The 14,719-nt window shown below is 28.2% G+C and overlaps 1 protein-coding gene across 9 annotated transcripts in view; it reads right to left on the reverse strand.

The window, feature by feature from the left end:
* LOC129960009 (rho guanine nucleotide exchange factor 25-like) overlaps nt 1–14,719 on the reverse strand; it is a 575,803-nt gene that overhangs the window by 34,482 nt on the left and 526,602 nt on the right. The window contains exons 16-17 of one of the 9 annotated variants that reach the window (XR_008783500.1): nt 10,860–10,894; nt 7,923–8,026 (exon numbers count right to left, since the gene is read on the reverse strand). The exons of 7 other annotated variants lie outside the window; for them this stretch is intronic. Coding sequence is in view for 1 of the 2 variants with exons in the window: in XM_056073006.1 (XP_055928981.1) it covers nt 10,860–10,894 (35 nt within the window). In the remaining variant the exon portion in view is untranslated. The remainder of the gene's footprint in view (nt 1–7,922; nt 8,027–10,859; nt 10,895–14,719) is intronic. One more of the 9 variants, XM_056073006.1, reaches the window with a different exon arrangement.

A 14,719-nucleotide genomic window follows, 5' to 3' on the forward strand; every position in this document is an offset into this window, starting at 1 on the left:
ATCAGTATTTTTATTTAAGAAGGAAGTTTATGAAAGATCAGTTTCGTTTCCGATGATTTTTGAAAAATATCATACTAACAAGTAATTTGCTTATAAACGCATTACCTTTATAATCAATCAACGTTGAAACTCTTTAGATCAAGGGAAAAAAAACCGAATTTCACATTGGAAATATTATATTAGAAAGAAAGAGGAATTCTAATGCATTTTTATTTACACATACACTGCATTAGATAAAAGTAGAAGGAATTTTATTAGCTTCTAGAGTTGGCGGCCGGCTGTTTGCCAACCATATTATTTTAATCATGTGAATCAACCCCACTATAAAATTGCCCCAAAATAAAATTTATTGTTTCCATTGATCTTATTTTTTCTTTTTAAACAAAATTTATCTTACACTGTGTCCTGCATATGGGGTATTTAGCTAGCAAGTAAATTTCATACACATAAGACTAGTCAGACTGGTATGCACGCAAATGGGAGAAAAGTCACAAACAGTAGAACAAGCTTTTATTTCCTTAAATATTGCAATTAGATTTATACATCCAATTGCAAAATTTATTAAAAAGCAGTTGGAAATTGCATAGAGACATTCTGGCTTTTGTAAAGGATAATAATAAACATATACAAAAATTAAATTTATATAACTCCCGAGTAAAACATTATCTGCAAGTAAAAATATTTTCATGCATTCATTCACTCTCTCTCTCTCCCTGACACAAACACGCAAAGACGATACCTACATCTCTAATATTAATAAAAGTTTTTCAAAGCTTTTATCTATAAAGTTTTATTAGATATTAAAAGGTAAATTAGACCACTTTTTCATACCTAAGACGGGAGCTTGAACAAGTCGTTATGCATTTCAAAGATAATTAATGTACTATTTGAAGGGTGATATCAGAAAATAATTATTCGCATTATACATTTATTATTTTTTACAAAACATGTTCAAAATGAGCATTCTCCATACCTATACAATGTGGTATTTTTCTAACGATACTAGAATAAAAGAAATCTCATTAAATCTCTTTTGCTATCAAGAGTAGCTTCTTGAATATTTCGGCAAGGATCTGCTACTTCCTACAGGACGCGTGTTGCACACAAAGTACTTAAAAGACCACATAAATATAAATCAAGAGGCATCAAGTCAGATGATCTAAATGGAAATTAAAAAAAGTCCTCCTTAAGCCAATCCATCGGTAGGGGAGTTCCGCATTCAACTATCGTTTCCCAGCTCACGTGTTGAGAGGAGGAGAACTGTATAATTGCAAAGACTCGTGAGGGAGCACTGCCAAACGCAAATTATCCATTAATGCAGACATATTCAAAATTAACTAAATTTATCGGTTTCCTTCAGTGTACTGCAATACAATGAGACCAGCTAACGCGTTTTCGAAATATGTCGCACAACACATTTATAAAAAAAATTGATATTGAAAATAAAACTATCATACAAAAAAAATGGATAGTTATCTTTCCAAAAGTTATTGTCTTGATATTTGATGCTTCTATTTTGACTAAAGAGACATTCGTTTGATCAAATTACATTTATCGAGGTAGAAAAATTTGAGTTTTGCTACAGGTAGAATCAAATACAAAACGCTAAACGCCGTTTATAATCCGATTGCAGCTGTTCATGAAAGCTGTATGTATTTAATTTATTATGTTGAAGTATTCTCTAGATTGTCGTGTTTGGAATGTCGAGTTCTGAGCTAATTATTTCTACACTAGCACGTCGATAACTTGAATTTTTTTTTTTAAATATCAATTTCTCTACTACTATTGAAACGCCCCCCCCCCCCCGGTTCTGCCTCGGAGAAGTAAGAATCCTATAGTTTGTAATCGTTGAATCGTTCGTTAAATACACTTTCTAGAAGGTTGCTGGAAATTCAGGGAACGAAATTTGCATTCCTCTGCAACTAGGCCAGCATTACGATTACATACAGTATAAATCGTTATAATTTCAAAACGTTTCTAATTACTGAAATACGTCATTCTTTATTAAAGTTTCATATCTCACACCCACAATTGCGAGCACAGAATTTTATTTTTCAGCATTACATTACTTCACTGAATGCTTTAAATATTTAATATTTCAAAATTCTCTTCCTTCCTGTCTTAATTTGACTACTTGAGTTCGTTCGAAATTACAGCTATCAACCAATCAAAGTGAACAACACAGAGCGCGATTATCAAATTTCCTTCAAATCATGATGTTTGGATGATGTAGGTATATAAAAAAATATTTGCATATGACAGTTTTTCTGCATTAAATAAATTTCCATTTCTAAAATAATAATTTCCATCTAAAATTGTGGTGAATTAGGAATAAAACAAATTTTGTAAATAAAAGCGTGAAACTTGCTGCATAATTGAATGTAATAGAAACATTTCCTTTACACTATGGGGGGGGGAGTGTCTCACAAATTTTTTTAACTTCTTATAGCCAACTTCCATAGAAACAGAAATATTTTCAAAAAATTACCTACCTCATTTAATGAAATTAAAGTAAATGTCTAGGTGCAGTATTTAGGGAAATAAATACTTGTTCTACTTTTTTGGAACACCTTGCGTTAAACAAGATAAAAAAAACCCTTGACATATTATTACTAGTTGATAAGAATAAATTATACTTTTATGAGAGAAAAAAGCTTTCATTTTTTCCTTTTTATTTCAAAAGATTTGATTTTTTTCTAAATAATTTAATATTTAAATTTTTATTCCCTTTATAGCGTATAAAGAAAAGAATTTAAGAATTACAACATTTTTGAAACTTTTAGTCTCTCGGAAATATTTTTACGTAATACACAATATTGATAGCTGTGGTTATCATTATACTGTACAAAATTTGTAAAACAAATACTATTCAGTATTGTGAATATCAAGGAATTCATTAAAAAATACTGCATAATATGTAACTATTTTTAAAAGATAAAATTTTCAAAAATATTATAAATATATCAAAGTTTTGCGAAATATATTGCTTTTTACTAGAAAAACCCAAGACAAAGATTCTGAAATCAGTAGACCCGGCCCTGCAGGGTTCGCATACAAAGATTGCGACCATCCTCAAGGAAACGCGCAGCTCATCTTTTTCTATCGAATATCAGCAACTTGGTTTAAAAAAAAATAGACATCTCGTGAATTGTGAATACTCAAGTACAGAGCCCATTAATTAAAATCTTCAGTAGTGCTCAGTGTTTAGTTCTGTAGTCTTCGTTATTGCTAAAAATGGGAATATGAAACATATCCTCCAGCTATCTTTTCCTGAGTAAATAATTTTGTTGTTTCTTTAAATGTGCATTTTTTTTATTTAAGAAGATTTTTACTTTTTAGACATTAAGGAGTTTTTTTTTTTAAATCTGAAATATACTTCTTTAAAAATCGAGCGAAGGTCATACGCAAGTTAAGGGTTTGGGACACACACACACACACACACACACACACACACACACACACACACACACACACACACACACACACACACACAACTGAAAACAAACTTTAGGGCTCAAAAAGGTAACATATGAAAATTTTAAAGGAATAAATTAAAACAGGCATACTTCCGATAACGTGATTGTATTATTAATGGCTTTCAACATATCATATCTTTGCGAAACTGTATTTTTAGCTACGCTATTGGCTACTATAGCGTACTACGCTATTGGCTAATTAGCTACGCTATTTCCACAAAGCTGGAAAGAAACGTAGATAAAACTCCTCATATTGAAATAAGTTGATAAAAAAAAATAGGTTCATTCGTCGTATTAATAATCGCTTCATCAATAATAAATCTTACTATTTGCCATTATATATTATTATTCATCAATTACTACAACACATATTTATATTTTATTTAATGTAAAAGTTTCATTTATGAATATAATTGAGTAATATCAGTTTAAACTGTTTTATTCTTTGATTATAAATGCAACATAAAGGATGCTCTTGTTTTTTTAAGTGGAAAATATTTTGTGGCGGGAAAGAAAAAGGAGCCAACTAACTTTATTCTGGCATCCTTCAATCAGGAAAAAGGTGTCTTTCGAAATGAATTAACGCACTCTCATAGGTCTGTACATTAAAAATTTTCTAAGGGGCCATCTATATATTGAAAAAAACACCTCCAAAATTTCCAATGGGAACATCCATTTTTTCTCAATAAATTTCAAAACGAAATCAAAGGTTTTTATCGGAAAGCAAATTTCAACTGGCTAGGTCTATTCGTTTCGAAATTATGAACTAATATAATTGACCTTTTTAAAATGTTAAATAAAGTTATGATGTTAAAGTTTTAGACTTAACATCATAACTTTTATTCATATCTTAAAAAAATAATATATTTATTGACCTTGACTCTTTTTGTTAAGAAAGTATATAGTATTCTACAAAATTTGGATACGTATTTATCATTAAAAATAAGTTTTAATATCCGAACAACAATTTTAAAATCAGAGTTTAAAATTTTTAAATAACTACACACTTAAAATTTGGACATAAATTGAAGGAAAGGCCATTTCTTAGGGGGATGCAAAATTTCAGCTCATTCTTGTGAGCAGTTTTTCCATTACATCATTTTTTCTGTGTTTCCTCTAAAACGATACATTTAGGGGCGTATTCACAAATTTCAAAATGCTGAAAGACAGCCTTTCATTTGGTATTCAAATGCTATTGATCACGCTTTTATTGAAGGAAATATCATTTTACATGCTATTGTAATGTAAAAAATATATTAAAAAAATTTCGTCAGCCGCAAAAATTATGAAATCAAAGTTAAAAAAATTCTTTTAATTGCTATAACATTTTATTCCTCATAGTAGGCTAAAACTTTTACTGGTCGACTCATATAATATCATTTACAAAATATAAGAAATTATTGAAAACGGAAATTTTATTTTCCAATAAATACTTTGTACGATTGTAACTATTTAATTTTACAAAATAAATTCATAGAATAACTATTTAATAAACACCAAATTATTTCTCTTCATAATTAAAGCATAATGAACACATTTCTGCAATACAAAATATGCATTATAACTAATGCATATTTTGTAACAAAAGAAAAAAAAAGAAAAAGGAAAAAAAGGGGATTTGTATTTAAATTTATTGACGGTTATGTGCTCAATATTTTTTACAAAAGTCTCAAATTCCATAAAATTAATGCAAAACATATCTTACATTTATTCCTGACACATATGAAGAATTTCATACAGTTTAATGGTTCACGAAGTAACGATAAATATTTTAGTTAACCACTATTTTTTGTCATTAAGCAATTTTTATTTGATATTTAAATTAAGAGAAGAAGAGATAAAATAAAACTTTAAAAGCAAATTTAAATTTACTAGAATATCGAAATGAGCAAGATTCTTGGAAAATTTGTACAAATTTCAATTGGTAAGCAAAAAATAAAAATTACACAAAATTTCGAATGAAATTCATTTTTAAGTATTTTTTTTAAAGATTTGATGCTTACAAAGAAGACAAGAGATAAGAGACTTTTTCTTTAAAATATTTCCAGTTTTTTTAATTTTTTTCTTATTTGACCTCAATTATATGAACAACAGTGATTTGCCAAATAATTTTGTTTAAGCGCATTATAGCTCTGTTATTAAATTTTATTGAAAATAATTTAAACGTTTAATAGCGTATGGAAAAATTAAACATTTATTTATTATCAAACTTATAATTATTTTATTGATGATAAATTACATTTAGATGCATTATTAAGATGTGCATTTCTTTTTATCGATACCAATTTAATTGAATTCATTTAGATGTATTTAATAAAAAAAGTTCATATAAATTTTCGATTATTAGACTTCTTACAGCCATCTTATGGAATAATTAATCTGATAATTGCATATATAATAAATATTCCTATCCCTATATCTGCTTTCAAATTTCTATCCATACCAGAAGCTGCAAAATATTTGATGAATAATAGCTTAAAACGATCAATAATAATGGAATTAAAGACACGTAAATAAATGAACGAACATTTAGAATGATGTTCTGCGATTTGTGTTCCACATCTGTAACATGCATATATCGTGTATAAGAGTCTTCATACAATGAAATTTGCAATCAAAATATCAGTGAAGGAAATTAACTCCCTTTTTTATACACTCGCAAAATAAGAGTATTGTATCACCTCTTGTATGTTTATGAGTAATAAGTAATGATAACAGGAGCAGGAATAAAGAAAGAATAAAAAACAGTTAATATTTTCACTCTCTCTTTATCGGTAATGCATTAATTTTAACACTAAAATCAATATTTCTTTTATATAATATAAACATATTGAATTTTACTTCTTTCACTCATACAACAAAACCTTCCATTTTCACGCTTTCAGCGTAATGGCGATTACAGATGCACTTAAGCAGCTCTATCAGTGTTCTTGAATATTTATTTTTATTAAACGAATCAAACTTCTTCCCAAAAGTTTTACAGTAAATATTTTGTCATGCATGACGTAGAATCGATTTTTACATGGAAAATATAACTTTAGAGATGATTTTAAAGTATCAGAAAAATACACAGTATTATAACCGATGTTATAGAGAACATCTGTATCTTTAACATCTTATAGGAAAGAAAGAAATTTATGAAAAGAATTTTAAGAAAAAATTAAATTATACCTCCAGATGTAATCACGGTATATAAATCAAGATTTGTATTCTAGAAAATTTTTCCACGGAGAATCAGTTCGTGACATCAAAAAACGGTATTACTATAAGAAATTTAAAAGTTTGTACAATTTTAAATATGTAGACAATCACATAAGAACATTAAAGACACAGCAACTTTTAGTTTGCGTTACTAGCTTTGATATGGTATTTTTAGATTTCATATACAATGATCGACAGAGTAATGCAAGGGTGGCTCTTTTCTTCCTTTGCGACTGTACATATATTTTGGATTTTTTTTGATAAGATAGAAAGTTTAAAATATTTCACAACCGCTATATTATAAGGTTAAGGAGTGGGTAAAATTAAATGGCACAATAGCTGCCTCAAGAATCCGGCTTGGAAACCAAAACTGCTTTATCATTTAAAATGCGAAAAATAAACTTCAAAACAGTGTACGATATCAAATATATAATTTACAATGTTACTTTCAACATATTATATAATGTTGTTAAAAATAAAAATGCTTAATATTGTTATAATTATATATTATTTTATAATATCTAAAATCATTGGAATTCATGAGAAAAAATAATATTTTTAGATAAAAATATTAAAATTCTTAATTTAAAAAAATGAATCTCTCAAAAATATAATTCAGTATTCTATGGTATTCACAATATTGCATAATATCACGCAAATATTATTATATTATATAATACAGTATTTCAGTGCTATTAGGGAATAGTATTTATTTATTACAACTAGGGTCAGTGAGGGTAATTGGGAACAATGACCATAATATGCATGAGTTGAAAAAGTTTTCTTTATGGTACTCAAGTGGAAGATTATAAATACTTTCTCACTCTTTTCAACTTTTGATTACTTTAATTATAACCGCAGTCAAAAATAAGCGAGGCCAAAACTTTTTTAAGCATCCTTATTCATTCTCTACATTGGTTATTTGTAAGATAAGTTATTACTTAAAACATTTCTTGGATCTGTAGGATGTAACAGTTAAGAAAAAATTTACTTTTCATTCCTAGATATTCTGCTAAGAAACAGGATAGGGTTCTCAATCACAACTCACAGTTTTCATTATGGGGTGATTAGGAACAGGCTTTTAATATAATAATAACTTACAGTTTTGATACACCTTGATTAATTTATTATTTGACAAGAAGTAATATGTCTCAGAACAAGTAGTGCCCTATCAAAGTTTATTATTTTATGCCAAATTAACAACTGATATTTTTTATGAATTTACTATATGATCTACATTCATACCTTTCAAGTGTGAAAGCTGGTCATTAATAATGATTTGATGTTGAATGATGTCGAATATAAAAGAAGCAAGAACTGATGTCAAAGAAGCAAGGGGAGAAGTGACTCTGAAAGAGAAATTGATAGATGATGATTTTGACTCAGTTCAATAAGAAACGGAAATTGTGGAAGTGGGAAAAACAATATCACGAATCATCCATGGTTGAGTTTTCAACGACTATGTATATTTTGATCGATTATGTTGAAGGTACATAACATAACGCCATCCTGCGCCCCCAATGCCCATAACACTGAGTTATCTAATCAGTTGGATGAGCACAAGATGGAAAGAAAAGAAGAGAGGAGAGGGGGAGGGAATAAATATACCCCAAATTATCCGCGTGATCTCCAAGGAGAATTCCATCGAAGTCGCATCCTGGAAAGCTATATTTTAATATTTTAAACATGTAATAATTAAATAAAGGGAACAAAAATACCTAAAAACAAGTGGTAACAATAGGTTACACTTACAGAGAAACGATGATATTTACAGACGCAACCTCTCTACATTTAAGAGAGCATTATCTATGGACAAACTAAATAGAGATTATAAATTGAAGAGAAAGGAAGGGGAAAAAACTGAAAATGATAAAAAATGATAATTAATATTGTAAATATCTCTATGACATGCATAAACATATAAATAAATATTGTATATAGAACAGAAATATGTGTCTACTGTCGGGGTTCAATTGTTTTGATTTCTTTTTGTAGTTAATGACAGTTTACGATTTCCCGAGTTAGATAAAAGTTATACAGCGAGATACTATCGCTTTTTTCAGGCAGCACGAATATCCGAAGAAATCAATTGATCTGGAGATCTATTTTAAATGGGAGCTCTATTTTCTATTACTAAACTGAACTACTAATCCTTATTTTAAAGTAAATTTCTAAATATTATATATGAAGGAATACTATATATTCCTTCTCGTGTCTCAATATTCAGTCGTTTCTGTTTTTAAATCCTTCTATCCCCTATTTTTCGATAAAATTGGGGGTAAAATGATTATAAAATACTCCGCATTGAAGGTATTAAATAGTTTTGCCAATTTATATACGATATTTCACGAAATAGAATACGTTTCTGTTGAAAAACAGTAATCTAGGAGTTTTAGGAAAAAGCGGCAAAATAAATTGAGACAATAAGCATCAGTTTCTTATTTATTAATATATTCGCTTTAAATCAGTTAGTTGCGTATATCCGAAGCTTAAATACATGCTTCTTGTTACTCCATATTTTCTAGGTGTAATTATGAACTTACTGCAACTGATATTGATCAATTAATAAATTAATCTGAAAAAAGATATTTAATAAACCCTGTAGAATATGATCATGAATTATATAAATTAATGTCTTATTTTCCTTTTCATAAGAACATTTTAAATCCAAGGAAATGACAACTTCTGTGAAATTACCTTCATTGTTCCTATAACAGAGGAATGAAATTAAACACAATTGGTCATACATTTTTTTTTAACAAATGAGAGTAAAAGATCAGTATATACCTATTTGCATCAAGCGATGCAAATATGTATATTCTGACCACCACCATGGATGTATGTTGACCAACGCTTTCATAAATAATTAAAAATGATTTATGAAATGCCATTAATCAATATGTACCATCAATACTAAAGAAACTTACTATGCTCATAAATTTATTCAAAAGTAGCGAGTTGTATCAAAGTGTTTCATTTTTAATTATTATTTGATTGTTTAAAAGATCTGCAAGGATATTTTATATATTCTCAGGTTTTGCACGCTGAAGAGTGAAAAAAATAAAGTGAATTGGCACAGATTAATTTATTTCATATTGAAAAGAATTTTTAATTTTGTGCTCTCATAATGGATTTATGCTAAGCTGCGAAATGCTGCTTTACAAGAAGTTATTTTGTTCAGACCAGATTTCAGTGTGCATATATCGTAATTTAACTCTTACTGAATTATTTCTTTATATTATATTTGTATATTAGCAGAAATATAAGTTATTATTTGCATTAAGAAAATAAGACTATCTTTATTATGTATTTACACTTGTAGAGCTACTTATAAAAATTTTGGTTTGGTTTTATAGCACAAGCACCAGAGCTGGTCATGCATCACTAAATAGTTGTTAATCGAGAATTATGTATAAACAAGAATCCCTAAAAACAATTTCATAGGATTAAAATGTTGAAAATAAGAATGTAAACTCTTAAAATACGAAAACATTTTGACATATATTGGAGTAAAGAATGAAATTTGTTTCTCCCACCGTCGTATGTACTAAAAATGTCGTTTTAAATAATCTTTTTTTGTCTCCACGCTACAACTTGAAAGATTTTATGAAAATATCAAGGCAGTATCAAGATTGACGGCAGAGAAGTCGGCATTTGCATTGCTTTGTGTGTTGTCGATTATTTTATTTTGTCGTCCATATATTCAGACGCATTAACATTAACAATGGTTTAGTAAGCAGTTTCTTCTAATACTTTAATATTTCTTTTGGAAATGCACGATATGTACAGACAACGGAATTACCTTGAATTTGTTTCTTTAATATGCCTTTTTGGTCACGTACAATTTTGATTTTTGGTTTTCTTTTCCTTTATATATGCCGCAGACAGAGTTGATATCGATTGAGAAAGAAATTTGTCATTAGTCTGTTCAAGTTTTCACAGGCACATTAACATACATTTCATGAAAATCTCTTGCATAAAAACTCAGATATCACCAGCGAAACATTTGTGAAAGGAAAATTTTGGATAACACAGTTTTTTATATTTATATTTTATTATACAAATATTCTATAAAATATTACGAGTTCTAAGACTTTCAAGAACTTTGTATAATAGCGTTTTCAAGCGATTGAATAGAATTACTGCGAAGAAAAATCTAATTACAAAATTATCACAACTTACCATTTTCATTTGTCTGTCTTAAATTTTTCGAACACCTAGCAACAAAACACGAAAAAAAACAAAGGAGGATTTAATGGTGCAAAAATAAATAAAATTATCAGGTTCTCATTCAAATTTAGGTCAGTTAAGAGTATAAAAATCAAATAAAAACAGAACAGAAAAGAAACGAGAAACAGTAATATAATGCAATTACTTAATAATTCACATTAATAAAAAATAATTTCATTAGGATACTAAACACAGTTAATAATGTTTCTATAACATCAATACAAAATAAACTGAAAACATTTGGAAAAAAAAACAACTAATGATTGACCGGATACTAATGGAGAAAGAAAAATGTATATTAAAAACAGCCATTACTTACAAAAATATGCAAATAATAATTTAATTTTCAAAAATGCACTTACTTTTCACTTATTTATAACAGTATCTAGCACATAAAAAGTTTAGAAAACCGAATGATCATTAATAAAATAGAGCAATTTAATTATGCAACAGGTCATATCAAAAAAGCTTTATAAAAACAGAAAGCATACAGATTTGTTAAACAATGGATAAGAGACAAAATGATTAGTCATTTTTATGAGTTAGTAATGCAAAGCTAGGAAATGGATTATCACTAAAAGAAGCATATATAAGAAATCTGATATTACGATTACACTAGCGCCTTCTCCTGCATAATCGAGACTTCGCAAATACAGCAGGATTTAAATGACTTTCATTTGAGCTAATGTAACAAAAAACATTTAATAAATTCTATGTAAAATACTTCTTATAATATTTCGAGTAAATTTATGATGCTGTCAATATAAAATTTCTTCAATAATGGTTAAAATAATTGTTTATCTTCTACAAAATAAAACCATAAAAGTTCTGTATTCATGTTTCGCAATACTCAAAAGAAGGAAAAACGTATACACAAACAAAAAAAAATTGCTTAAAGAAAATATTAGCCTTAACATTAGATATCATTCAACTAAAAGATCACCTAAGTGGAAAAATAAATTAATTCTTGTATCACATTATTATAAATTAGTTTATATTAATGGTATTAGACTATAATACTGGATAAATATTTTACATCTAAAATAACTTTGAATATTATTAATACAAAATTCATACTTTCGTAACACGTAGTACGATCGAATTAATGTTCTTAGAAGAAACCAGAGAAAGTGGTCTCACTGAAATTTTTTCGCATACTCTTTAATAAAGCTGCAATCCCCCCCCCCCCCCGCTTCCATAACGCTATGACTATTCAGATTTTCATTTACAAATTTCCGTACATAAGCGTTCCAAGCCTTCAGGAATAGCGAGAAAATCGAGAATGCATTTTGGACGTCTTTTTTTCCCTAGCATATGAAACCAAAATTTGATATACAATTTTAGTAATAAAACCATATACCAAATTTAAGTCGTTGTGTCTTTGAGCTATCGTGTTTATATATAAGCAAAAGTACAGATCGACAGATGGTCAATCTTTTGATAGATTTGGTTTATTATTTTAAGGGATCTATATTTTAAATAAAGCTGTGAACCAGTTTTTCCATTTAGCTCTATATTTTTTATAGTTATCGTGCTCATGTTTTCTCAGACAGTCGGACTTCCTGTGAATGGATTTCATTCAAAATTCGAAAGAATTTTAGAAATTTGGTGTAAGGACCCCTTACCAAATTTCATGGATCAAGCTAAAAGCAGTTTTGAGCTATGTCATTCACACACAAAGCAACAGAAGGACAGCCATAATTCCAAGAAATGTGTAATCCGAACTCTGGGAGGTTAAATACACAGAAATTAGTATAATTTCTAGATGATTACAATACTTTCATTTTAAATACTTTGCATACAAGAAAGTAAAAAAATAAAACGGTAAATTTTCTTCTTTTGAATAAAAGAGGCCCATTGAAAGTGAAAATCAAAATAGTAATGCAAGTTGGGCTATAGCTACGATGCAGTTTCCATAAAACGCAAAAGAAAAACTATTTTTGCAAATTATGGTGATCAATTGCAAGTTCTGAAAAAAGAAGGGAAAAAAAACACTTTCGCGAAAAATATGTATATATACAATAAATCACGGTAATTAATCTTTATTCTCCACAGCAATTCCAAAAGTTATGTTAAAATAATTATTAATATTCCTAAATTGTAGATAAATAAAAGAGTGAATGCTAAATGGAGCTATTCGAATTAACAAATAATACCATAGGATTTTAATTGCAATGTTTTAAAAAGATTTACGAATTGTCGAGTACGATAATAATCAAAATAAACAAATTCCAATTTTTAAAGGACTTCTCTGATTTTTCCCCGATCTCCCAGAATTCCCTGACTCTTCCCAATCAGGACTGGCCACCCTGCAAAATATTATATCACAATGGAGAAATTTTAGAATTGCAAATAGTCCCATGAGTTATAATTTTGATAGTTCAATATAGTTTTTTCATGAACGTTCGTAAATCAGCTTAAATTTCTATTTGGGGAGACTTCATTCGCAATAAAGTTAATTATCTTTTTTTTTAAATATCAATTGCCTACATCTAATGCATCATGATAGAAGTTGTTATGTACTGTTCGATAAATTACGATAATTATTTTGAACTTCCATGTAAAAGTGTAGACTTACAGATATAGTAAGGAAGATACCTTGAAAGTTTCTACTTTTTTATTCAACTGTATTGTGAATGAATAGTTCCTGGAAAGATGACAGTATACTTTGGCGCATTGCAGATAAATTGAGATTGAAAACTGATTTCTAGCAAATTAAACTTTCCTTATAATTTTACATTTGATGGTTTATAATCCATACATATAATACAAAAAGAGAGCATTTCTTCTTTGTTATTCTAAATTTTAAAATCAGAATCGATTTTGAAAATTCGAATATTTTGGTAGCAATTTTAAACCGATAAAATGATCCAATAAATATAATAAAGAACTAGAATACTGATCGCTCTAAATTTGTATAGTCATAAGCTAATGGTATTTTAAATAAGACCTTATGGTCAGCTTATGAGGACAGTCTAATAGAAAAGTAAATGGAAGGGCATTTTAAGTAACGTTCATATTAAAATATCACAAGGACAAAAATAGAAATTCTAAATTTAAAACGTTTTATATAATAAAATTAAGATACAGAATACTGGAAAATACTAAAATTTTAATAAAAAATTATTAAGTTGCAATTAAGATTATTTTAATTGCAAGATTCTCTAACATTATCGTATAACGCCCAAAAGCTTCAGAAAAATTTAGTCAAAAAATTATTAAATGTTTTCATTTTATTCCTCTTAAGTAACAGGGATTTCAAAATTTCTAGTCAGTAAATATAATGAAAAAATTAAATGCAACACAAGAAAAATTACAGGGAAGGGACTTTAAGAATTAGCGCGAAGCTCCCATAGTGAAAATACATGTTTTTACAAAGTAAAATTTACATGAAAGAAAATATACTGCGAAAATAATATAAATGTAAACCTCTTTTAGATCAAACTGCTATTACTTTACTACTCCACTTAAATTATTTAATCCACTTAAATTTAAATTATTTTTTAATGAACCACATTTAAATATATGCAGCCGCTTTAGTACTATCGAATTCTCATACCACCATAAGAGGTGACTTTTAGAATAGCAATTCATTAAATACTCGACGAAATTTCTTGAACTTGCAATAATCTTAAATACGATTTTGGAAAATCTTATTATCTCACCTCGTGGAAAATGTCAGTCATTTCCTGTTTATTTTTAGCTGTCATTTTTTCAAGTATAACTAGACAACACTTTTCAAAAGAATATATTTACATTCCTTTAAGGTCATGAGCACTAGCGAAATTTCTTCGAGACATCAAAAGACAGCT

The sequence above is a fragment of the Argiope bruennichi genome, chromosome X2 (assembly GCF_947563725.1).
Source record: "Argiope bruennichi chromosome X2, qqArgBrue1.1, whole genome shotgun sequence".
In the NCBI taxonomy this organism is placed as follows: Eukaryota; Metazoa; Arthropoda; class Arachnida; order Araneae; family Araneidae; genus Argiope; species Argiope bruennichi.